The 26,611-nt window shown below is 37.2% G+C and overlaps 1 protein-coding gene and 2 non-coding genes across 3 annotated transcripts; 1 reads left to right on the top strand and 2 right to left on the bottom strand.

The window, feature by feature from the left end:
- Positions 1-6,021: 6,021 nt before the first annotated feature.
- stx11a (syntaxin 11a) lies at positions 6,022-12,188 on the top strand. The gene is made up of 2 exons (XM_051647312.1): positions 6,022-6,186; positions 10,499-12,188. Exon 2 carries the CDS (start codon positions 10,504-10,506, stop codon positions 11,383-11,385), a length of 882 nt encoding a protein of 293 aa, XP_051503272.1. The 5' UTR covers positions 6,022-6,186; positions 10,499-10,503; the 3' UTR covers positions 11,386-12,188.
- Positions 12,189-23,899: 11,711 nt separating this feature from the next.
- Positions 23,900-23,982, bottom strand: trnal-uaa (transfer RNA leucine (anticodon UAA)). The gene has a single exon. It is a non-coding gene; the product is annotated as a tRNA-Leu (tRNA).
- A 307-nt stretch (positions 23,983-24,289) lies between these two features.
- Positions 24,290-24,372, bottom strand: trnal-uaa (transfer RNA leucine (anticodon UAA)). Its single transcript has one exon. It is a non-coding gene; the product is annotated as a tRNA-Leu (tRNA).
- Between the last annotated feature and the right edge of the window lie 2,239 nt (positions 24,373-26,611).

The raw sequence follows: 26,611 nt of genomic DNA, 5'->3' as shown, positions 1-26,611 counted from the left end.
ACAGAAAGTATTTTGGACACTTGTTTTTACGATAGAAACACCACAATGTAATTAGTCTAATTAACTTATCCATTTACTTTTCCAATTAGCTAAAACACAGGACTGATAAAGTGGTTAATAATATGTTGGATTCACTAATAACAAATAGAAAATTTAAATGTGCCTGCCTGTGCAAAAATCGTCAACACAATGCTCCTACAAAAGTCTTGGTCCCTATGTGTGTGGCCTCTTTTTAATGCAACTCTATACGCCTTTTCTATTAGGCAAAAAATTGTAAGTCTGAATATTTACGAATACAGTACTGGCCTCTGTTATCACTCTTATTATTTTCCATTCATTTCTAGCTTTTTGTCATGTTTGAAGAATTTCATCCTTGTGCAGATTTTGGATGGATCAAGAGATTCATCTTTAACACCAACTCTTTAATCTTTAATTTAAATCTTTAACACCTCTCCTGTCCTTAAATCCAAGAGTTTATTATTTATATATATATATATATATATATATATATATATATATATATATATATATATATATATATATATTATTGCTGGTTCCTTTCTAAGTCATTTACTATACTAATGTAAGTGAAGTGCATAAACCAACAGTGTCATAACTACAGTGTTTTTAAAGATATATTCCAGGTTCAATTCAAGTGAAGCTTAATCGACGGCATTTGTGGCATAACGTTGATTACCACAAAAATTCATTTCAACTTGTCCCTCCTCTTTTAAAACAAGCAAAAACCTGGGTTGCAGTAAGGCACTTATAATAGAAGTAAATGGGGCCAATCTGTAAACATTGCAATACTCACTGTTTCAAAATTATAGCCACAAGACATAAACAATATGCGTGATTTTAGTATTAAAACAAATCGCTTGCTAACCTTTTCTGTGTCAAATCATATACAATTTTACAATTTAGTTGCCATGACAATATGCCATAAACCCTGTAATCCTGCAAAAATTACGATTTAAACAACTTTACAGCTCAAATAATACACATGTTTTAACAGAAGAATTAAAGGTGCACTCAGTAAGTTTTTGTTTGTTCATCTTGGACTTACACTGACCCCTAGTGGTGTGGATGCAGCATCATTCAAAATGAACAGTTTTTAGTTACAGATGCAATCTTGAAATTTACTATTCACAGTAAGCCATGATTAATTTAATCATTCAATGAAAGTATCCAATAACATGCAGTTACTGAGATTAAGTGAGTAGTATTCAGATGGTCATGTGATCTTAATGTGGTGACCCCCATGGGGGGACCCTCTCCATGTAAATAAAACAGCTTTTATAAGGTTACTGATATGACTGGAGTCTTCATCTCATCTAAGTGCTTGTGATTTTTTACATGTTTCCAAATTGCAATTAATTTCTTGAGAAGTAAAACTTAATATCGAGTGCACCTTTAATGTAAGTGCTTTTATAAAATGATATGCTTTACATTTCTGCCTTTAAACCCTACAAAAATTGGCCCCCATTCACTTCCACTGTAAGTGTCTCACTATAACCCAGATATTTGCTTTTTTTTTTAAAGGAAGGGACAAGTCCAAATTTATTTTGGTGGCAATCAACATAAAGCCACAAATGCTGTCAATTAAGCTTAACTTAAATATTAATTTATTGGAAATTTGGAGAGACAAAATGTACCTTGCAACTGTAGGGCCACCAAAGTTCCATTTTTGTGGACCATGGCTGTAGTACAGGGTCCGGAAACCTTAAGAGACATCTGACTTGCTATTTGCAAATAAGTTGATTTTCAGTGTATTTGATATATCAAGAAGGAAATATAAGAAGTTAGTGTACACATACAGGTAAAAGAAAGAAGCAAAACCAGCACAATTCTGAACTGGCCTCATATGATAAGACGAGAAACTCTAGAAGAGCCAACAATATCTCTGCACTGTCATGCCAATGTATAGACCCTGAGAAAATATTCTGATCAATGTCATCTGACTACACTAGAGGTAATCATATTTTAATTACAACATTTCTTTGCATGTTTTTAATTAGGCTAATGCCAGTCGTTGTCTCATGTGATCTCTCTGCTGTGTTTAATCAGTTTGATATGCACTGTAAAATCAGTTCCAAACATCAACATCAAAATTGTAGTTTGACAAACTACCACGAAATGACCAGATAAATCAAGTAATAGGCCTACCAGTCAACGTCAAGCATTTGCCTACAATAGTTAAGGCATTGGACATAAGATCTCGTGCAGTTCATAGTTCAAATGCCACTTCAATTAACAAAATTACAGACGAGAATGTTTGTTATCAGCAAAGAAAAGACGTTTTGCACATAAAAAAATAAATACATTTGGTATCATTATTAACCCGCTTTGTTTCATCGATGTCTGTTCCAATAAATTTGACACCATTTTAAGAGCGATTTTAACGGTTTCACAGGGTAACATCTGGTTTCCCATGTTAACATGGGACATTGGTTTGAATGGGAACTGGTGATTACACTTGTCAAGAGCAATAAATCGAAAGTGGAATTCTCTTATAGACAACACTAAAGCATCATAGATTGATGTGTGTCAATAATAAGCATATACTCTTAAATTACTTCCATTTATTAAAAAAGTAACAATAGTTTTATAAGTTATTGTTAAAATATTTAAGTTAAAATTATTGTTTGCAAGTAATAGAAAAGCTGGTTGGTTTAGCAGTAGTGTAATTGTAACCATATGAGTAGACCAGGGGTCAACTCCCCAGTAAACATCTGTCAATTAAATTAAAATAATAATATCCTTTACTTTTCGAAGGTTCTGTGCATGACAATGTCATATATTTATGATTACCCATGACACAACCAAAATTTTGATCGATTTGTATAAAACAATATAATAAATTGTGTCTGTGTTTTACAAAATAGTTTTCAATAGACCTATTAAAAGTACATCATAACCTGCAGCAAAGATACAATTGCACTTGATGAACCAGGTTTTGAATCCAGGTCATTTTGTGATGTATCAGCATGACTTACCACTGAACCCACATCCCAGCTGTGATTAGTAGATCACTTTGATCATTTTCAATGGTAGGAGAAAGTAACTCAAACTATCATGATTAATTAAGCCATTATTCATTAATAAAGAAAAAAAGCAATTGAAAGTATATTATTGACACACATCAGCCTATGATGCTTTAGTGTTGTCTATAAGAGAATTCCACTTGCGATATACTGATCTTGACAAGTGTAATCACCAGTTCCCATTCAAACCAATGTCCCACGACAACATGGGAAACCAGATGTTACCATGTGAAACCGTTAAAATAAACTGTGTCAAATGTATTAGAACAGACATTGAAGAAACAGCTCTGTTTAATAATGATACCAAAAAATTTTATAATGTGCAAAATGTCTTTTCTTTACTCACTCACAATTCACATTGAACGAATCTGCTGAAAAGGCAAGTAAAATTATTCACATCCAGGGCTGTAGCAAGGTATTTTGGGCCCCCTGACTGTATATTGCTCTGGGCCCCTTACCTATTAAAAAAATGCAGTTTTGAATTTGTTGTGGGGCCCCCTGGACCTGTGGGCCCCTAGAATCATTACCACTTTTCACCAATCATATCCCCAGTTAACATGATCCCCAGCTGATCCATAACACCGGCAACAGAACTCAACAGTGATCGCTAGCACTGCGAGTATTCCCATAGCTTATTTACATGAAAAACAACCCAGATAGCACAAGTACATCACTGAGATGTATGTTTTAGATCTGTTCATCATGAAAGCAAGCATCCCTATTTAATTCACATCTGCTCAACATCTTAAAAAGGTCAGATTTACAAACATTCTAAATCATAAACGTCTCAAAGACATCTGCTGAATGTCTTATTTAGATCCGAGTCATACTTATTGACAAACATCTTAGAGACGTATTGCAGATGAGCAAACAACATAAAAAAACATCTACCAGACATAAACACACAAGTCTGAGTGATGTACGTGTGCTAGCATGAAAAGGAAACTATGGTTTGCTTATGTTGATAATGTTTAAATTAATAAATGTTTGTCCTTAAAAATATTTTGTTGCTAATTCTGTTACTAATTTTCAAGTACAATTTTTTGTGAACTTAATTATCAATGTACAATGGACTAAAATTAATTAATATATCAATGCATGTTAAAAGTTTGACTAAATTTGAAGGAGATTACCATAAAAAAAAAAGATAAAAACGGCAAATTAACAAATAAAATTAACACTTTGGTCAGCCCAAGGAATTGAGGCTCAGAATATGGTGAAAACGCAAACAAACATTGAGAACAGTGTACTGTGTCTGTATCATGTTTAAGCAACATTATTTGGACAAGTATAAATTTACAGAACAATGAAAACTCCTTCAGACCCTGAAGTAAGGAGAGAACCATGGTACAAAGAGGAAACCCTCTCCTCTGGTCAGCTGAAGATAGGCTTAAGCTCCTATAAAGCACAGGCAACAGAAATTTGCCATAATTTTCAAAAACACAAAGTTGGTCTCTATAAGTCAATTTCAAGACTTCATGGGCAAAGTGCTATAAATGGTGGCGATTTCAAAAATCAGTGAATGTTTTGTGTTTTTGGAAGGGTCACAAGCTGCTGAGAACTCACTAGGCCAACTTTTTGCTCCACTGCCATCATGTGGTGTGTGTGCTGCATAGACTGAAGGGCTGTTTCCCTTTAAATTCACCACATTTTCTAGATTACATAAAGTGTGAGCTATTATATCCAGCACTTGCATACAAACCATGTTATATTGTGTTGCTTTGTGTGGCTGTTGTGATTATGTCCTCAGTGCAGAGAATCTTTAGGCTGTTTCACTTCTTGTTTTTCACTAACATGATTACTTTGACTCCTCTGCTTTACATCTGTTTAAAAAAGTAGCTTTAGAACACATTACTGCATTATTTTAGCATTGGCACATTTTCCCTCAAGCACAAGATATGGGAGCTGCTGGCTCTGTGTGTATCCTATGGGTCACCTGTGGCCAAGAGTTGATTGCACCAGACCTCTTGTTACTACAGAAACAGTCAAAGCATTCAGAATTAATGTGTAGATTAAGGAATCCAATAATGTGTAGGCCTTAGTGGTTGACTGCAAGCAAAGCAGACTACATACCAAAGTAATAATTGTCCAAGAGTTTGTCAGTAAAGGATGGGGCTACAGTTCACAGCCTTAACATGCTATGAATAATTATTTTTTGTTTTGTTTTGTTTTGTCAATAAGTGCTTTGGTAAAGACAATGGTGACTTGATTTCCATCATACACTCAAAAAAAAAAAAAAAACAAAAAAAAAAAAACTTTCAATTTCATAACAAAGTTCTATCAAATGTAAATATCTCAGACAAAATAATAATAATAATAATAATAATAATAATAAAACTAAATATTTTAAGGTTTATTTTTAATTGTAATTTTGTAAGACATTACACAGTTCAATTTGATGGAATTTTGTTAATCTTAAAAATAGGCTAAAATATTTTTTGGAGTGTAGAATTAGACTGGAATGAATATATAAAATATAATATATAAAATGCTATCATGATAACAAGAGAGATTATCTGCAGTTTACACATTTTAAAGAGCCAAAGACCTCAGACTTTCCATATACTGTCAAGCAAATGACATTTGCTATTTGCTCAACCTTAAAATAATTTATTCTAAACATAGCTGGCCTAAATGTTTATATAAAATGGCCCATGTATAAGAGTCTTTAATGGATTAATTAATTGATTATTTATGATTAATTTGACCACTAATGTAAAAAAAAAAAAAAAAAAAAAAAAAAAAATATATATATATATATATATATATATATATATATATATATATATATATATATTTTCTTTTTAGTAAAAAAGTAATGGTAGCCTCATAAAATAGAGTTTAGAAAATATTCTTTGCATAGATAATGACAAAACGATTCTGAAAGCTTTACAGTCTGAAGATCCCATATTGATTTTGGCTGAAGATGTGTTTACAGTGATAACCCTTTGCAAGAGATCTCTTCCTTTTAATCAGTTATAACTTTCGTGTAGCGACTTGTCGGAAACTCCCACCAGTCATTCTACTGCAACGTTATTTCCTGTAACGATGATGTGAGATGAGATGGTGCAAGTGTGGTTGTATTTGGAAACGATTAAACTTGTGTTTACAATCCTGAGTGGTCAAAGGGGCATGAAATAGGGTAATGTAACAGTTTATTTATTGTTTTATTATTTATTTCAAAATTCAGTCAAATGCGATTTACTTAAAATGGGTCGGAAAGTTTGGAGGAAAACTTGTGGAAAGTCAAATCAAGACTCCGTGTTCAAATCGGTATAAAACTATACACTGAACTTTATGACTACAAAGTCTCTAAGTTTTGCCTTTTTGTTGGGTCGTGATTCATAGTCTTGAATTCTATTCGATGTGTCGAGGAAGCCAATTTAGACACGCTTGGTTGTTTATCACTATAATATCAACTTTAATTAGTGCATTAAAATTGTTTACAGTGAATCAACGCCGATATTTTATTCGCTGTACTTCCTTTTAAGTCAAAAGTAATGTTTACATTAAAATAGGTGCACAGTGTTGACCTTACATCCGGCATAAACTGGACGATCTATTGTTCTATTCAATTGTGGTTCCATTGCTTGAGTGTTGTATTTTCATAATTATACAACATGGTGTTTACCCCAGGATTTTAGAAATAAGCTCTTAAAGTCATATTTGCTCTTAGTGGTGTCTCATGGTGTTTAACAGTAGAGTAAAGGGAAGTTCCGCACCCTTTTTATTCACTCTTGTGACTTGATCTGATGGGAAATGTGCAGCATCATGTTTTATTTGAGATTTCTCCACTTGAACTGGACATGGCAAGTCTTCATTTGTACCACAAGTTAAGTAAAAATGTGAGGCAACTCACCATTAACCACTATGTATATATATATATATACACACACACTGGTGGCCAAAAGTTTGGAATAATGTACAGATTTTGCTCTTATGGAAAGAAATTGGTACTTTTATTCACCAAAGTGGCATTCAACTGATCACAATGTATAGTCAGGACATTAATAATATGAAAAATTAACATACTTAAACTACTTCAAATAGTTATCATCACAAAATCCTCCACATGCAGCAATGACAGCTTTGCAGATCCTTGACATTCTAGCTGTCAGTTTGTCCAGATACTCAGGTGACATTTCACCCCACACTTCCTGTAGCACTTGCCATAGATGTGTCTGTCTTGTCGGGCACTTCTCACGCACCTTACAGTCTAGCTGATCCCACAAAAGCTCAATGGGGTTAAGATCCATAACACTCTTTTCCAATTATCTGTTGTCCAATGTCTGTGTTTCTTTGCCCACTCGAACCTTTTCTTTTTGTTTTTCTGTTTCAAAAGTGGCTTTTTCTTTGCAATTCTTCCCATAAGGCCTGCACCCCTGAGTCTTCTCTTTACTGTTGTACATGAAACTGGTGTTGAGCGGGTAGAATTCAATGAAGTTGTCAGCTGAGGACATGTGAGGTGTCTATTTCTCAAACTAGAGACTCTGATGTACTTATCCTCTTGTTTAGTTGTACATCTGGCCTTCCACATCTCTTTATGTCCTTGTTAGAGACAGTTGTCCTTTGTCTTTGAAGACTGTAGTGTACACATTTGTATCAAATCTTCAGTTTTTTTTGGCAATTTGAAGCATTGTATAGCCTTCATTCCTCAAAACAATGATTGACTGATGAGTTTCTAGAGAAAGCTGTTTCTTTTTTTGCCATTTTTGACCTAATATTGATCTTAAGACATGCCAGTCTATTGCATACTGTGACAACTCAAAAACAAACACAAAGACAATGTTAAGCTTCATTTAACAAACCAAATAGCTTTCGACTGTGTTTGATATAATGGTAAGTGATTTTCTAGTACCAAATTAGCAATTTAGCATGATTACTCAAGGATAAGGTGTTGGAGTGATGGCTGCTATCTAGATTTGATCAAAAATGACTTTTTTCAAATAGTGATGGTGCTGTTTTTTACATCAGTAATGTCCTGACTATACTTTGTGATCAGTTGAATGCCACTTTGGTGAATTAAAGTACCAATTTCCTTCCTAAACTGTACATTATTCAAAATTTTGGCTGCCAGTGTGTATATATATATATATATATACACATACACAGATCAACCACAACATCAAAACCACCTGCCTAATATTGTGTAGGTCCCCCGTGTGCCACCAAAACAGCTCTGACCCGTCAAGGCATGGACTCCACAAGACCTCTGAAGCTGTCCTGTGGTATCTGGCACCAAGACGTTAGCAGCAGATCCTCCATAGGTTGTTGGTCCAGCACATCCCATAGAAGCTCAATTGGATTGAGATCTGGTGAATTTGGAGGCCAAGTCAACACCTTTAACTCTTTGTCATGTTCCTCAAACCATTCCTGAACAATTTTTGCAGTGTGGCAGGGCACATTATCCTGCTGAAAGAGGCCACTGCCATCAGGTAATACCGTTTCCATGAAGGGGTGTATGTGGTCAGCAGAAATCTTTAGAGAGTTGGTACGTGTCAAAGTAACATCCACATGAATGCCAGGACCAAAGGTTTCCCAGCAGAACATTACCCAGAGCATCACACTGGCTCCGGCCTGCCTTCTTCCCATGGTGCATCCTTATGCCATCTCTTCCCCAGATAAACGATGCACACGCACCTGGTCATCCACATGATCTAAAAGAAAATGTGATTCATCAGACCAGGCCACCTTCTTCCATTGCTCCATGGTCCAGTTCTGATGCTCACGTGCCCATTGTAGGCACTTTCAGCGGTGGACAGGGGTCAGCATGGGCACTCTGATCCGTCTGCGGCTTCACAGCCCCATACGCAGCAAGCTGCAATGCACTGTGTGTTCTGACATCTTTCTATCATGGCCAGCATTAAGTTTTTCAGCAATTTGTGCTACCGTAGCTCTTCTGTGGGATCGGACCAGATGGGCTAGCCTTCGCTCCCCACACGCATCAGTGAGCTTTGGGCGCCCATGACCCTGTTGTTGGTTCACGGGTTGTCCTTCTTTGGACCACTTTTGGTAGGTACTAACCACTGCATACCGGGAACACCCCACAAGACCTGCCGTTTTGGAGATGCTCTGACCCAGTCGTCTAGCCATCACAATTTGACCCTTGTCAAAGTTGCTCAGATCCTTACGCTTGCCCATTTTTCCTGCTTCCAACACATGAAATTCAAGAACTGACTGTTCACTTGCCTAATATATCCCACTCCTTGACAGGTGTCATTGTAATGAGATCATCAATGATATTCACTTCACCTGTCAGTGGTTTTAATGTTGTGGCTGGTCAGTGTGTGTGTGTGTGTGTGTGTGTGTGTGTGTGTGTGTGTGTGTGTGTGTGTGTGTGTGTGTGTGTGTATATATATACACACACCTCTGTTTTAGGTTAATGTTTTCCCAAAAATGAAACTTCTGCCATTATTTACTCACCTATGACTTTCTTCTGAGAAGTGTTGCACAAATCCTTTTTTTTTTTTTTTTTCATATAATGAAAGTGAATTGTGACTTCATATAGGGCTGGGTGATAATTATAAATATTCACAATATAATTGCGAAATCGCTAGAACATTGTGAACTGTCAAATACACACTGTTCAGTTTTCCACCAAAATAAAGGTCCCAGGTGAAGGTAAAGAAAGCACAACAGAATTGCTATTGTATAAAAAATCTTATCCTCAAAATAATAATAATATTTCAGTATTATATTATAATAAAGTTGACTGGGTCCCACAATAATAATTCAGTAGGCTATTATAATAATAATTAAATGGATTCCAAAACATGAAGCGAAGTTGTAGTTTTTGCACACCCTGAAAATTCCCCCAAAAAACATTTTAGTAAAACAATATGTGAGTAAATAAAGCTTTTTATTACTATGTATTGTTGTATATTGGAGCATATAAATGAAAATGATCAAATATAATTCTTCCTCGTGTTAATTTAATGAAAAAGTGTGGAAAACATTCCTTCATTATTATTACATTGATTTTTATTTCATGCATTAAACATTTTGAATCTACTTGGCTACAATGGTTGAAATGTTGGTTCCTCTAATAATAAAAAAATCACTTTTAACAATTTCAGAGCAAATACATAATTATTGTATAAATGTAAAATTTCGTCAATAGGCTGAAATTTTTTTTTCTAGGCATATCGCCCTGCCCTAGAACAAAAGTAATTTTTCAATGAAAGTCTTCCTCTCCGCTATAGCTCTGAAAGCGACGTTAGATATGACGCATCACGTTTGACGTCAGTGCAACTTGACAGTCATTATACAATGTTAATAAAGTCAAACCTGACATGAACATTGAAGGGCAAGATTTTCAGTGAATAACTAAACATTTTGCTCTTTTCCACGAAAGAAAGGAAATCACTCAAGTTTGGATTGTCATAGTGAGTAAAAAAAAAACCCAGAACCTTCATTTTTGTGTGTACTATACTTTTAATCTTCCTTTTTTCCAGGAGAAATGCGGGACAGGCTAGTTGAACTGGGAGGTGTTGCCACCAAAGTCGTCCAAGAGGAAGACCGAGTGGATAATGGTGAAGATGTGGACAATGGTGAACTTGAACAGCAGGCGGTGGTGTTTGAGGGCGAAGATGTCATGGATGACATCTTCAGAGAAGCCCAATCCATCCAGAAAGAAATCACTCATCTCAGGATGGAGGTAAAGAGACTGGGCAAACAAAACACTCGCTTTCTCACCTCCGTCAGACGCATCAGCAGCATCAAACGCGACTCCAACACAATTGCAAAGAGCATCAAAACAAAAGGGGAGAACCTGTATGCTCGCATACAGAAGATGGCTGCACTTTGTAAAGAGTTGGAGGAGAAACATGGACCTCAATCAGCTTTGGTCCGTATGATACGCTGCCAGTTCGTCTCAATAACGGGCTCGTTTCACGAGGCTATGAACGAATACAACAAGGCTGAAATGGCGCAGAGGGACAACTGCAAGACTCGCATCCAAAGGCAAGCGGAAATCGTGGGTAAAGAGGTGACTGGAGATCAAATTGAAGAAATGATCGAGACTGGCAAGTGGAATGTCTTCTCAGACGACTTGCTCACAGATGGGCGAACCGCTCGCTCAGCGCTCAATGAGATCGAGAATCGCCACAAGGAGCTTCTGGAGTTGGAGAGTCGCATCCGAGACATCCATGATCTGTTTTTCCAGCTGGCTTTGCTGGTGGAGGAACAGGGGCTCATGGTGGACAACATTGAGGCTAATGTGTGTGCCACAGAGGACTTTGTGGCCAAAGCGACTACGCAAATAAAGAAGGCTGTGATATATAAGAAGAAAAACCCTTGTCGACAGCTCTTCTGTTGTTGTTTTCCATGTTGCAATAAGTGATTTCAGTGTTCATGTTGTGCTTTTTCATTTCACATGCATTTACTTAAGCAATAGCATATTAATTAAACGAACAACAATCTTATCTCAATGTGCAATTTACCTTCATGCGTGTTAAGCATCATTCTTGTATTAAAGGGATAGGTTACCCAAAAATGAAAATTCTGTCATTATTTACTCCACCTCATGGAGTTTGAAAAAGTTTTCCTTCCGCAGAGCACAAAAGGAGATTTTAGGCACATTGTCAGCATCTGCCACCATTCACTTCCATTGCATTTCATTCCATACAATAAAAGTAAATGGTGACTGAGGCTAAGATTTGGTCTAACATCTCTATTAGTGCTCCATGGGAGGTTTGGAACAACATGCGATAGAATTTTCATTTTTGTGCAAACTTAACCAAAAGTCATGTGATTTACAGTGGCCTATGTTAACCTGTATTCTCATTTGATATAAAGAGGACATTCATAACCCATGTCCTGTTGCCATGTGCTCGATGGGTGTCACTGAAAAGTTTTGTGTCTTAACCACAGAAGCTGCAATGCAAATTAGTCAAAGTGATACTGCAATCTTGTTACTGTTTTTTTTATTTTTTTTTATTGCGAGTGTCACAGGACATTTAGTTGACGTGTAAAAGATATTGTAACGGAAACCATAAGAGAAAAGTGTTTTACAATGCCCGTGTACAGTACACGGGCAAGCATCATACAGAATTGATTGTTTTATTGTCTATGTTAAAGTGCTTATGAGAAGGATCTTGTGTATAGTTTGTTGTATTAATTTAATAAAATATTTTTTATCTTTCACTGTTGCATTGGTATGCTTGTTTGAACACTTTATTGTGAGTAAATGGTGACAGAATTTCATTTGTGGGTGAACTAAATGTTCCTCTTAAGGATTCTATGATTAGATAATTTATGTAATACATCGTATTGCAACAGTATAGGTTTAATCAGACTGAAAGTTAGTTACTTCTGCAAAAGGTGTTGTGTAAGAGTAAGCCTTTAGCTTAAAGTGGTGCTTTAAAAATGCAGCCCTATAATGCATTTCAACTGACACATAGCATTTGGTGAATTAGGGTAATCTGGTACATTGGGACACCTAAATTCTGATATGTACATTTATTTCTTCTTAACACACAAGTCTGTACTAGCTGGTTTAACTTGAATACATACTTGTTTGTCTGATGTGTTGGGAGTGACAATCACAATTGGAGTAAAATTTAAAGTGCACAAAATTTCCCAGTTAACCCTAAATTCAATGCAGTGCTGGAGGAAAGCACACTGACTGCAATAATGGATAAAAGAAATTAAAAATTTTAATTTTAATAAGAAAAACTTATTAACATAGTTTTGGTACCCTCTATTTCAAAGTCACATTTTTCTCGCCATATTCAAGTTATGCGTAATAACACTGAAGATATGTTACCATTTTTTTTACCTGTAGATGTCAGTATTGTGTTTTTTATTTGAATGAAGTACATTTAGTGCACGATATGGAAATAAGGTATTGTTGGTATGTAAGGAAACACTTAATCTGTACCTAGGTAGCTTTACATAGATTAATAAACACATGTGTTGTTTAACCTGTATAAGTATGTATTTATTTAGGAGAATAAATTAATGACAATACTGAGCACCAGAGGCGGATTTAGGCAGGGGCGACATGGGCAGTTGGCCAGGGCGACATCTTGTGGGGGGGCGGCACGAGGCACGGTCAACAACTCATTTACAATCACCCCCCCCCCCCCCTTTTAGTAGCTAGAACTGTTACTGCTGAGCACAATAAAGTTAGCATATTATTTCTTTACATTATGCATTTGTTGGTTTGTTTCAGAAACACTTGGATCAACCTATTTGTTAATAACCATCTAGCAGCACTACAATATTGAGACCCATTTAAAATGTACCTGTACCAGGAGTGAGGTTTGAATCACTAGACATGTGTACATTGGATCTTATGTCTAATGCCTTAACCAGTCAGCCATCCTGGTGTGAATTTAAGGGCATTTTCACACCTAGTTCATTTGAGCACTCCAAGCTCTCTCAGAGCGGTATAACGTGTATATGCGAACAAACCAGGTGGACTTAGACACCCTTAAAAGGACCCAAAAGTGAACCGAACTCAGGAGGTGGTCTGAGTACAGTTCGTTTGTGGGTCCTTTTGTGGTTCAATTGATTTGTACGATGTGAAAGCGAAGAGGTACCAGCAGGGCTGTCTGTATATTGGTCAGGGCCCCTTTCCTATTGAAAAAATACAGTTCACATTCACGTGTTTGGCAGACACTTTTATACAAAGCAACTTACAGTGCCCTTATTACAGGGGCAATCCCCCCAGAGCAACCTGGAGTTAAGTGCCTTGCTCAATGACACAATGGTGGTGGCTGTGGGGATTGAACCAACAATCTTCTGCTTATCAGTTCAGTGCTTTAGTCCACTATGCCACCACCACTCCAGTTTATAATTTGTTGTGGGGCCCCCTGGACCTGTGGGCCCCTAGAATCATTACCACCTTTCACCCCACTAGCTACAGCCCTGAGTACCAGTCCGCTTTGCATTTTCTGACATAAGTACCTAGTGGCTTGCCATACATACAGGTAGCTGCATTACATACTTCATATTCTAATCACAATTTACTGTCCACATATGAGAATTTTAAGCGAATATAGATATACCATGATTACCATGACATGTTTTTGTGTCTCATATTCCATTCTTGTTGTATTATTTGAGCACCTAAAATGAACGGACCGGCCGCATTCAGAGCAGAGCAGCGCCTTAAAGGTGCACTCAGTAATTCTAATCCAATACACTTTTTGTCAAATTCTGCAAATATCTCCTCACAGTCTGCTAGCTGTCTGTTCTGTGGGTGGGCTGAAAAAAAAATCTAGTATTTGTACACAGCCCTGGCTCTGTAAACAGAACATAAACAAAGTGGATCAGACTGATCCACACAACACTACTCCAGCCAATCAGCAACAGGGTGGTTCTTGCGCGTGCACAGGATGGGGGGTGGGGGCAGAGTGAGAGGGAAATTCATTAGAAGAGCGCCGGCAAATCTGGCTGATGCGAACTTTCTAAACTCCAAGGAGGACAAATGGCTAAGAAACAGACCGAGAGAAAAAGGTCAGATGAATATAAATTAAAAAAGAATGATTATGATAAGTCGAGGGCTAGGAGCCGCATCAACATCGGCGAGGCTTTTCAGCGGTGGAGAGACCTCCGAGAGGTAAAAGGCTTGAAGACGGATGCAGAAGTTAATCTCTTTTTTTCTCGATAGGTGGGAAACATAAATTTTGCTATGTTTCACAGAACCCATATATGCTGTTGTTGTGATGTTAGATTTAGTAGCAGGACAGTTGTGAGTGTCTGGAGCTGGTGTGCGTAAAACCGTCTCGCATGCATGAATTTGGGGGGCGGAGCTTCCAAAGGAGCATTGAAGGGAGGGCTGTGTTTGTTTTGGCAGTTGAGTTGGAATATCAACAGTGTTTCTCAGGAATTGCTGAGTGCACCTTTAAGATGAACCGCTTTAAAGTGCTTTGATGGGCGTACCATCTACGGAGGTTTGCGCCAAACTCCCAAGAAAATGCAAGCGAGGATTTTTATAGTTTCACTTTAATTTTATTTGCGTAATGGCAAATGTTCTTGTCTCATACACACAATGTAAATGACACACAGGAGGAGACACGTGCTTGCTCCATTACTCTCGAGATGATAGATAAAAAACATATTTTCCAATGCACACAGAATTACAAATGTTTTCCTTCATGCAGGTTTTATCGGAGAGCCTTAACATAACATGAGAGAGTGAAGAATTTAGGACAGAAATACAGTATACATTATTACTATTGCATAACGTAATATAGTTGGTGGTGTTGTCTGGATTTCATAAATTATGTGACATATAAAATATTACTTTTTATGCAATTCTATCCCTGTGCAATAATTTTTAATGAAAAATTCAATATTTTTTAAAGCCTTAAAAGTAATCATATAGCCCCATTTTATTATATGATTTCAAGTTAAATATTAATAAATTACTACTTAAGGTGTAGGCCTATCTGTCATAAGCATACGTACACCTTAAGAAGTATGACAATTTGAATGACAATTGCTTATCATAATAATCAATTATGCAATTATATATGAAAAATTATTGTCAGCCAAATTTCATAATCGTGACAGCCCTAGCTGCAATGGGGTCTGAGTTCTTGAGGAGCTGTGGTGTGAACAACAATGAGTCTGAGACCACATTAATGTGAAGAGGACCAAAAAAGAAACTGGGTCCTCTTTTAAGTCCACTTACATTGTGAACACCAAAAGCACTGAGGTCATTTGTGGCTGGTTCCCTTTCTGGTTCACTTTAACTGAACTGGGTTTGGTTCACTTAAAACGTACTATATGTGAAACCACCATAAATGAACCATTGTTTCCTTAACAGGGTTCTTCAGTACAGTTTTGAGATAGCAGATTGTTTCTTTGTTGATAACACCAGCACATCTACCTGCAAAACAGCATTTACTGTACTCCATTTAAAACTCATTTTACCAGGAGTGGGATTCAAACCCATAAAGGTATGTTTTTCTTGTGTTTTAGATCTAATGACTTAGCCACTCAGCTACAATCAGGTCTTGAATTGAAGGGGGATGTGAGGGGATGCCATCCCCCTTATTGCAAGAAATACCAAAAAGCATCCCCCTTGTTAAACCACCATCCCCCGCTTACCATCCCCTTTAGATCAATTGTGGCATGTATTATTTAGAACTAATCATGCAAGTAAAATATTTAACATTTAACTTTAATACGTTTGATAAATAACAGACTTTAATTAAGGGCAATTAGCTGGTCAGAATTAGATTTCAACATGTGTGAGGTTGCCAGATTTCTATAGGTGAAATTCCCCAATCAGATCTGGACACTTGTACAGTTTAGATATATGCTGCCAGTGTGACGCTTTAGTCCCGCAATCTGAATGCACGTGCTCTCTCTCCACTGTGAAAAAAGATGCCAGTTTTCTGAAAAACTTGCGGGTATGTTGGAGTTTGCGATAGGTTGACTTGTCCTTCCTATGCCACAAGTTTTCAAATGTTTCACGCACTTTCAAACATGGTCAAGTAGTGGATTGGAGTAGAAAAAGTGTGTCTGCAGTGAGGGAGCAATCTTGAAAAAAACAAAACATTTTCATGATCATAACATGGATTCTTTTTACAAGATTCAACATAAAATACAATAACAGAGGGTAACAGGTGCATATTATGGCCATGTGCCCTAAGGGTCAATGAAGTGACGCTCATTTTTCTCCTGATCTATTAAATTAAAAATACATTAAAAATGCAATTCACACAAACCATTTACTTGAATACACCTCTTCTATGATGAACATTTTTTCAGTTGCTGAGTTTAAAGTCATATTGATATTTTTCTGTCCAGAGACAGTAAAAAAAAATGTCTTATTAAAATCTGAAATTCCTGAAAAAAGAAATGTTGGCATGACTTTATTGTTATTTCTTAAAAAAATAAACAGTGAAACAATTGTTTTAAAATATGATTCATATTTTTAAATGCTTTTTGTCCACCAAATCAAAATCTTTGGGTGTAACCAACATGTAGGTAGCCATTTTGTTGTTTATGTTGACCATAAAAACTATAAAACACAGTAAAATATTGTTTTGGCAGTATTTAGTTTGCCGAGATAAACATTGGTACTGAGACTATTTAGTATAGACGGGCCACTTCTATTAAAAAGAATGGGAGAAATTGGAACGCCCAGAAGTCAACGGATGTAGAAAGGAAGATGCTTTAAAAAATCTGATATTTATTTTGACATGTTTATGAAAAGGCACATTTTATTCATGTGGTGTAACCAAATTCTTGATATGTTTGACTCAAAAAGTCATAATATTTATTAAAAAAAATATTTGAAAAATTTGTTTGAAAATGTTTTGGAAATGAATGATTAAGTTGTATTCAAGGTGCAAAGAAAGTATTATACTACTTTTTACTTAATGGTTACACCACATGACAATTTGAAAGTTTGATTTTTATTTATTTTTTATTTTATTTTTTTAGACAGTGCTATAAAGGTTTTTTTTTAAATGTATGAACCAAACTGTTCAAAGATTACATTTCTGAGAATAAGTGTTTTAAACTAGATTTTTAAAAGGTTTCTCATTTTAATTTGGGGTGTAATTTGTCAAAGACCCATAAGTAATAGATCCCCCCTAACCTAACCCCTACACCATCCCCTTAAAAAAAGATTATTACTTTGTTGACAACACAAACACATTTACCCACAGAGCAGCATTAAACGAATGTTTTGGTTCAATGCAAGGTAGGCTCAATTAGAGTAATATATATATATATATATATATATATATATATATATATATATATATATATATATGCCAGACACAAACATTATACAGTACGTGTTAACACAATTTTAGTGTGATAAAACCGCTTACTTACTTATCTGTGTAAAGCTATATCCAATATTACAACTTCGTTGTCATGACAACAAAACTATTATATTATAAATATCATATCCACTTTCACTTCCACTTTCTTCTTTTGTTTTTTGGCGATTTGTATTCTTCATGCAAATTGCCACCTACTGGTCGGGGCTGGTCAAAGGTGGAGGTTTATAGTAAAAAAGGACTTAAATATTGATCTGTTTCTCACCCACACCTATTATATTTCTTCTGAAGACATGGATTTAACCACTGAAGTCTTATGGATTACTTTTATGCTGACAAAATGTGATTTTTGGAAATTCACATTTTTGGCCACCATTCACTTGCATTGTGAGGACCTAACAGAGCTGAGATATTCTTCAAAAATCTTAATTTGTGTTCTTCAGAAGAAAGAAAGTCATACACATCTGGGATGGCTTGAGGGTGAGTAAATAATAAGAGAATTTTCATTTTTGGCTGAACTATCCCTTTAATAAGTGATTTTATCATACTAAAATCATGTTAACACATATACTGTATACATCTTTTGGCTTTTGTTTTGAAACAGTGTGAATTTAATTTTTTTTGGACTGGCCCCATTTACTCCCTTTGTAATTGCTTATGTAACCACTATATTTTAATTAAAGAGTGATGAGTCTAAATTATTTTTGTGGGATAAACGATGCTGGAATGCATAGGGCCAAAGGGAACAGATGAGTTTGGTGAACTGCCATTGTTTGATTCTGAGGGTACAGAATCTGTAGGGAATGAACAACCTGCAGTAGTTACATGCCCTGTTTGGAGTAGGTGTGCACCTGCATGGACTCAGGACTATATAATGTGAAATACCATCCAATGCATTGTGTAGTTGGTCTCATGTGTCTATGTAGTATAATGGAGAGAATAAATGAAGCCTGTTCTGTGAATATTGTTATGTGACTTGTTCTGTGAGTATCATTCAGAGCATCTAAAAACAATGCATTACTATAAGATTATTTGTTATCAACAATGTTATTGATTTATAGACATACTATTGGGTTTTAATATCACTAAGTATTAAAGAATGCGTTTGAAAAGTTATGAGTAAATGCTGATTTATATCTTACGGTACAGCTGTAAGTTACTGTAATGGATGTTACTTAACAAATACTAACTAATAACTTAACCTGTTACTACTTGTGATGAGGTCCAAGTCCTCCTGGTTTGTTTATTCTGAGAGAGAGGGATATGTTGTGTTCCATAGTAAACCACTAGGGGGAGCCCAAATATTAGAGATGGGCTGTGACACATATGTGAAGTAGACAGGATGTGATTTGTGGGTAGACTGTACGTTTACATGTGGCCTGATTAAAACAGTTCTGAGGACAGATCACTGCTTGTTTATTTTGACTACGAAGATAACTAAACAAAATGCAATCCATTTAAAATAGTATGATTCTACCAGTAATGGGGTTCGAACTCAAATGCATCCATTGGATCTTAAGCCCAACACCTTGACCATTTGACACATTTTTGTGGATAACTACAATTACCATAATTACTGAAAAGCGTAATTTCAATCCATTTAAATGTAAACACTACCAGGAAAAGGATTCAAACCTTTGAGGACATGCATCTTTTAGATCATAAGTCCAACTGCATGACCTGTCGGCCATCAAAAGTTATGGCAAACCCCTTTGTTTCTTAAAAGGGTGCCTTAGTACTACTTCGATGAAGTAATTTGTTTTTTGTTGACAAGAAGTAGCATTATTGCAAGTGCTTTTTTATGTCACTGAGAAGTAGAGTAATTGCAATGTGTGTAAAACTAGTGACAACCTTAAATGGGGATTGAACCTAGGAGGACATATGTCCATTGACTCTTGAGTCCAATGCCTTAACCACTGGCCATCCTATTTTTCCTTAACAGTGTACCTTAGTACCACTTTGACAAATAATTTTAATTTTTTGTTGACAAACACATTTACAGAGAAGAAGTGAAAATTAAATCTATTTAAAACACAAGTGTCTCTACCAGGAGCAGCATTTAAACCCACAAGGACATGTGTCCATTATTGCAAACCATTTAAATCTACTGAGACACCACCAAGAGATGGAAACAAACCCATGAGGGCATGCATCTGTTGATTTTTAAGACCAACACCTTAACCACTCTGCCACCCTAGTAACTGACAAACTCTTTAGACCCCTTTGTTACTTAACATGGTACCTTAGTGCCACTTCGAGAAAACAGTTAGTTTTTTGTTGATAACCAGATTTACTAAGAAGTAATGAAAATTCAGTCCATTTAAAACTAGCGTGACACTACCAGTAGATAGATTCAAACCCATGAGAACATGCATCTATTGAATCTTAAGCCCAGTGGCTTAACTTCTCAGCCATTAAAAAGTGTGTAAAACCCCTTTGTTCCTTAACAGGGTGTCTTAGTACTACATTGAGAAATTAGTTTTATTTTTATTTTAAATTTATTTTTATGAGAAGTAGTGTAATTGCAATCTGTTTAAATTTTTTGAGACACTACCAGGAGTGGGGTTTGAACCAACTAAGATGTGTTGATTGGATCAGAAGGCTAACACCTTAACCACAATGTAAATTATTTTTGTTGTTTTGACAGTACTATTGCTGTATTTCCAACTGCAACTTACTAAAGGTAATGTTTACAGTATGCTGCTGTCAGTTTTGTTGTTTTTACCGTATTATTGCTGTATTTTCCACTGTGCCTTACTGTACAAACTTTACAGTATGTTAATGTCAAACTGAGCTGTAATCTTAAGGAAAAAATATGCACTTTTTTACAGTAATTATTTACAGTAATTTACTGTTAAACTGCATGAGAACTGGCCCAATCTCCGACCTGTACATACACAATTTAGACAGTAAATTTGCGGTATTATTCATCAAAATGACGAAACCCAGGAGATGTCTTCTCTGCATTGGACTTACTCATATAATCGCATAAAAAGTAGAACTGTATGGGAATGCATCTGGCAACCTATGAAAGTTAACCCTGCACTCAACTCCTCATAAATTCAGCCTTGTAAGGAGCAGAAGCAAAGTTATCTATTTTCGACTGAGCCAGCTGAGCACCAAAAATCGCACAAAACATCTTTTAGCAGTTTATAATAATGTTTTCAAACATTCATCATTTGACAATGAAGATCTGCACAGTAATTTTTGACAAGTAGCTTTGTAACGATAAAGTTTACATTCTCAAACAATTTAGCAAGTTAGATACTAGCATTAGTTAACATAACGGCCATTCTGTTTAGGACTGATGTAAGCAATTGCAAGTTTTGAAGTACTAAGTAACCAAATTACCTTGTCTGTGAACAAGGTAATTTGTTATATTATATATTATATATTATATTATATTGGTTGTTATATTTACAATGGTCGAACATGCACAACTCCCTGGACGCCCTGTATTTTACTAGGCAGAACCAATTGAACACTTCACCATCAGGCATGCATAGTGATAACAGAACAATCTATCATCCCATAAAACAGCACTCTCTAGTGGACACAACCCCCCCCATCCCCCCCCCCCCACTGCTGTCTAAACATGAAAGGTAGCAACAAAGTCTTTTAAGTGGGATCGGGTGCGAACCAGTCGTGGGGAAAAAGAGTCTGGATATGAAGCTGATGGGCACGGGAACCCCGGGGGCAGAGGAATTACAGACGGGTTAGGGGAAATGGGGCCAAGGCAAAGTAAGGTTCAAGTCTTGCCTGCCAACCTGGGGCATTGGGGTTTCCCACTCCAGTTAGGGAATGGTACGAGACAGGTCCCTGCTTCTTTGCAGGGAAACTGGAAGTGGCACAGGCACTTTTCAGAAGTGGCTAGAGTGCCATCGGGTACCATTGTCCAGGAGATAGAATACTCTTAGGGGAGGGGACCAGAATAAGGCCAGTTTATTGCTCCTGTGGGGCCTGCGGACTCTCACCCAGTCCTCGGCAGCGATATCAGGCGCTTTGGCACTTTTGAGTCTGTCGAACTGCTGATTCATCTGGCACTGCTGGCGAGTGACAGAGGCTTTAACTCCCGGGGGAAGTCTCAGGGGTGCAGAGGGATGAAGCCTGTCAAGGAGCTCACTGCCCAACATGAGAAAGGTGGGGGAGACACCTGTGGTGCTATGGTGTGAGGCCTGGTAGTGTAGCTAGGTGAGGCGAATGGCTTGTTTGAAAGAGCACCCTTGGGCCAGGTGTGCTCTAAGGCAGTTTTTAGGGACTGGTGGAAGCATTCCATGCCACCATTGGCCTGGGGGTGATAAAGGGCAGTGCAGATGTGTTGGATACCCATACTCTCCAGGTAAGATGTGAAGTCGACTGAAACTAACTGAGGGCCATTGTCTGTTGAACAGCGAGTCCAAAAAGTCCACAATGACTTGGGAGGTGACGGAGCTGGTGGTAGTCAATTCAGGCCATTTGGAGTGCAAGTCGTGTGTTACCAACGGGTATCGCTGGTTGTGGGGGACCCTGTGAATTTAATAACCGATAACCAGCTGCAAGTACTGCCAGGGTCGAGAGGGCCAGGCTAGAGGCTAGAGGTTCGGGGGAGGTGAGTGACTGGACAGTCTTTAACTAGAATTTCAATCTCCCTGTCTAGGCCCGGCCACCACACAGTTACGGCAGCACTGCTTGAGCTTCACTATACCCAGATGTCTCTTGTGTGCCATTGCTAACACACGCGCACTAAGGGGCCCTGGGACCACAGTGCAAAGCCTGCATGCCACACAGGTGCCCTCCCAGCAGGACAGCTCGTCTTTGACATGGGAGAACGCAGCTAGTTCTCCCGACACTTGTGATGGCCAGCCATCTCGGATGTAGGTACGGAGCTGCGAAACAATAGGGTCCTGTTCCGAGGCTGTTTTGTGTGTGTAGCAGCTGAATGATGTCCGTTTCAGAGTGGCTAGGGTCGGGACGGAGCGAGACAAGAGGTCAGCCATCACGTTATCGCGACCTGGGTTGAACTGTAGGCTATAGTTATACTGATGGAGGCGGTCATACCAGCAATGCTGTCTCAGTGGTCTGTGGCCTGTTCCTGTGGTTGCCAGTGGTGCCACTTGGGTGTGGTGGTCTGTCCTCAGTGTGAAATGGCGGCCGTAAAGGTACAGGTGCCGTCTTTCACAAGCCCAAACACACACTAGTGCTTCCCGTTTGCCCACTCAATATCGTTGCTCCGTTGGTTTAAGAGCACGGGAGGTGAAAGCTATGGGCCTCTCGATGCCGTTCTGCACCTGTGGCAAACCCCAGCACAGTGAACAGGTCCAGCCCCATAAAAACCAAATGCTCCCTTGTGGGCCACTTGGAGGGCAGTGTTCTCATTCCATAATGAACAGTCAATGTAAGTGACCCCAGTATTTCAATTTTGAAATTGCCATAGCCGCAAAGGGCCGTAGAGGGCGTGGTTAGGGGAAGCACTCTAAAGAAATGTCTGTAGGTGTCAGCATTCAAAAGGGACATGCTAGCCCCTGTATCCAGCAGCAGTGGAGTGCAAACATAATTTAAGTTTACAGTACATGATTTGAATGGCACGAGTCCTGGTGTTACATTGTGGAAAATAGTGGGTGTTGACTGAGAATTGTGTATCGCTGGTCTACTAGGGCCATTACAATGGCAAAGTGATTTTTTTTCCAGCAATTATGGCATGTCTGGACAGTTTTGAGCTCTGGTGATATGGGAACAAGATCCACAATTAGCACAGGACTGTTGTTCTCATGGTTGTATGCCACGCAGAGTCAGGGACATCCACAGCCCCACTGGGTGACCGCTGTATGGGTACTTCTATGAGCACTGATTGGCTGAGTAAGTGCTTAGTTTGACCACACATTCTGCTGTGCTCTTCAGACCCATGAACACATGCATCTATTGGACCTTAAGTCCATCATCTTAAGCACTCTGCCATTGAAGAGTAGGTCAAAACTTTTTGTTCAGGGTGCTTTAGTACAACATCCAGAAAGTGGTTTGTTTCAGGTTTTTTTTTTTTTTTAATGAGAAGTAGTGTAATTACAAGTGTTTTTATTTTATTGAGAAGTAGCTTAATAGCAAAGCTATTTAAAGCTTCTGAGACACTACCAGGAGTGGGGTTTGAACCCACGTAGACATGTGTCCATTGGATCTTAAGGCCAACGCCTTAACCACTCGGCCATCCTGGTTGCTGCTGAAAGTTTTTGAGAAAGTAGTATGTTTGATGACCACATTTAACACCATTACTGTGAAGTAGCATAATTGCAATTCATATATATCTAGTTAGATATTACCAGAAGAGGGATTCAAGTCCAACAGCTTAACTACTCGGCCATTGAATAGAATATCAGACTCCTTTGTTTCTGAACAGTGTGCCTTAGTAACACATTGAGAGATTAGTTTTTTGTTGTTGATGAGAAGTAGAGTAATTACAAGTGTTTATTATTTTATTGAATAGTAGCTTAACAGCAAGGCTATTTAAAATTACTTAGATACTACCAGGAGTGGGGTTTGAACCCACATGAACATAAGTCCATTGGATCTTAAGTCTAACACCTTAACCACTCAGCCATCCTGGTTGCTGCACAATGTTTTGGACCCCTTTTTTAATTATCAGGGTGCCTTTGTGCCACTTTGAGAAAGTTGTTTGTTTTTAACCACATTTACCATTGTTACTCCGAAAAAGCACTCCATTTTAATCTATTGAGGCACTACCAGGAGAGGGATTCAAACCTATGAGGATGTATGTCTATTGGATCTTAAGTCCAATGCCATAACCACTTGGGCATCCTTTCCATTATAAAGCATTTCAGACCCCTTTTTTACTTAACAGGGTACCTTAGTGCCATCTTGAGAAAGCAGTTGGTTTTTTGTTGATAACCACATTTCTCATCATTTCTGTGAAGTAGCGTAATTGCGATCCATTTATAGTTATGACTTTCTGTGCTTCTGTGGTAAGTAAAAAGCCTTACTTAGACTGAAAAACACTTGATTTCTGTCACAAGTTCCGTCTAGGCTTGCTTTGTACAACAAGTAGTGATAAGAGCTCCTTTACCGATGATTCAGTGTCAATGATAAAGTGATGGGGAAAGGAGCTCTTAATCCTATTTGTTGTTAATTTTGACAGCTCTAATATATATATATATATATATATATATATATATATATACATACATACATACATACATACATACATACATACATACATACATACATACACACATATACAGGGTTGGGGAGTAATGAAATAAATGTAACTGGAATATGTATTTAAAATACAAAATATAAGTAACTGTATTCCACTACAGTTACAATTTAAATCATTGGTAATTAGAATACAGTTACATTCAAAAAGTATTTTGATTACTGAAGAGATTACTTTGTATTTTATTGTCATTTGTTTCATTTAATATTTCGTCCTTTCAGATGGAAAACATTTATACATATAAATGATGCGATCCAAAGTGCATTTGAACAGCAGTGAAACACTTTCTTATGATGTGTTACATTCATACGAGCAGACAGAGAAGTAAGTTTGAAGTAAATGTGGAACAGAAGAAATAGAAATAAACCTTGTGTAAATTGTCAGCTTTACGCTAGTGTTTATTATATATAATGCTAAAATGCTATTTCTAGCCATTTTACATGCACATTACCAGGCACAATCATATTTTTTTATCAAGAAAATTCACGTTAAATCATAATTTCTTTTTTCTAGTAAGACCTTTGATATTAGGGCAAAAATCACATTCTTGATAATAATTTTTGTATTGTTTTCCTGTAAAAATATCTAAAAATCCTTAAAACAAGATCAATTTGATTTATCTTGTTTTAGAAACAACACTGCATAAGATATTTAGGTTTTTCAGAGAATGTATTTTTAACATGTATTTTGTCTTACTGTACTAGCAGAATTTTTATAGTCGAAACAAGTGAAAAAAATCTACCAGTGCTGAAGAAGTAATCCAAAGTATTTAGATTACATTACTGACCTTGAGTAATCTAACAAAATACGTTACAAATTACATTTTACAGCATGTACTCTGTAATCTGTGTTTTGAATACATGTCAAAAGTAACCCTCCCTAAGTCCTGCCACATTCCAAATCACTGACAAAACAGTTGCATTTCACCCTCTATTGACAATCGTGTTTAATTTTTAATTTGCTCCTTATGAATAATATTCATTATGAGGGAGAAGATATATGTGAATCACGATGTCAGAGCATTCACCTGCCCTGGTGTTCAGTCTATCGGTGCAGCACAACAATCACCAAAGGAAGTGGCAAAACTGTCCACAAGTTGTAATGTAAGTAGGAAAAGCTGTAATATCTGCTTGTTTAGGGTAACAATACATCCTTACCCCCGAAAGGGACTTTTAAAAAGTCAGACCAGGATTGCTAAATTGACTTAAATGCCCGGGATTTGCTTGTTTTCATATTGAAGTGTTCTCTGTAATCATACATGGATACATGTCATAAATACGTGTTTATTTGCCATTTAAACCTAGTGTATCAGTTTAATTTAACCAGCTTTGCTTTATGTATCTCCCTCTCTGCGCGCCCGCTGTGCGTGTGATAGAGGGAGAGAGTGCGCGCTCTTATTCAAGTGACCGCGAGAAAAAGGCACTTTTTGTAACTCTGAACAAACACTTAGATGTTCCAATAAATAAGTCTGAAAAGGTCTGTTTGTATCTTACCTCAGTTTCAGTGAACTTGTTTAAATTCAGCTGATCTGTTTGCCACTGAATTCTGTTAGAAGTGTACATCACTCGCTCAGGCTTTCAAGATACAGGAAAAATTCAGACTTTAAATAAATA

This window comes from Myxocyprinus asiaticus, chromosome 20 (genome assembly GCF_019703515.2).
Source record: "Myxocyprinus asiaticus isolate MX2 ecotype Aquarium Trade chromosome 20, UBuf_Myxa_2, whole genome shotgun sequence".
Lineage (NCBI taxonomy): Eukaryota > Metazoa > Chordata > Actinopteri > Cypriniformes > Catostomidae > Myxocyprinus > Myxocyprinus asiaticus.
The sequence above is the reverse complement of the archived record's forward strand: the minus strand, read 5'-3'. Positions and strand labels throughout refer to the sequence as shown.

Excerpts from the sequence above, each read along its gene's own strand:
- stx11a (XM_051647312.1), top strand. The coding sequence starts at position 10,504 with ATGCGGGACAGGCTAGTTGAACTGGGAGGTGTTGCCACCAAAGTCGTC.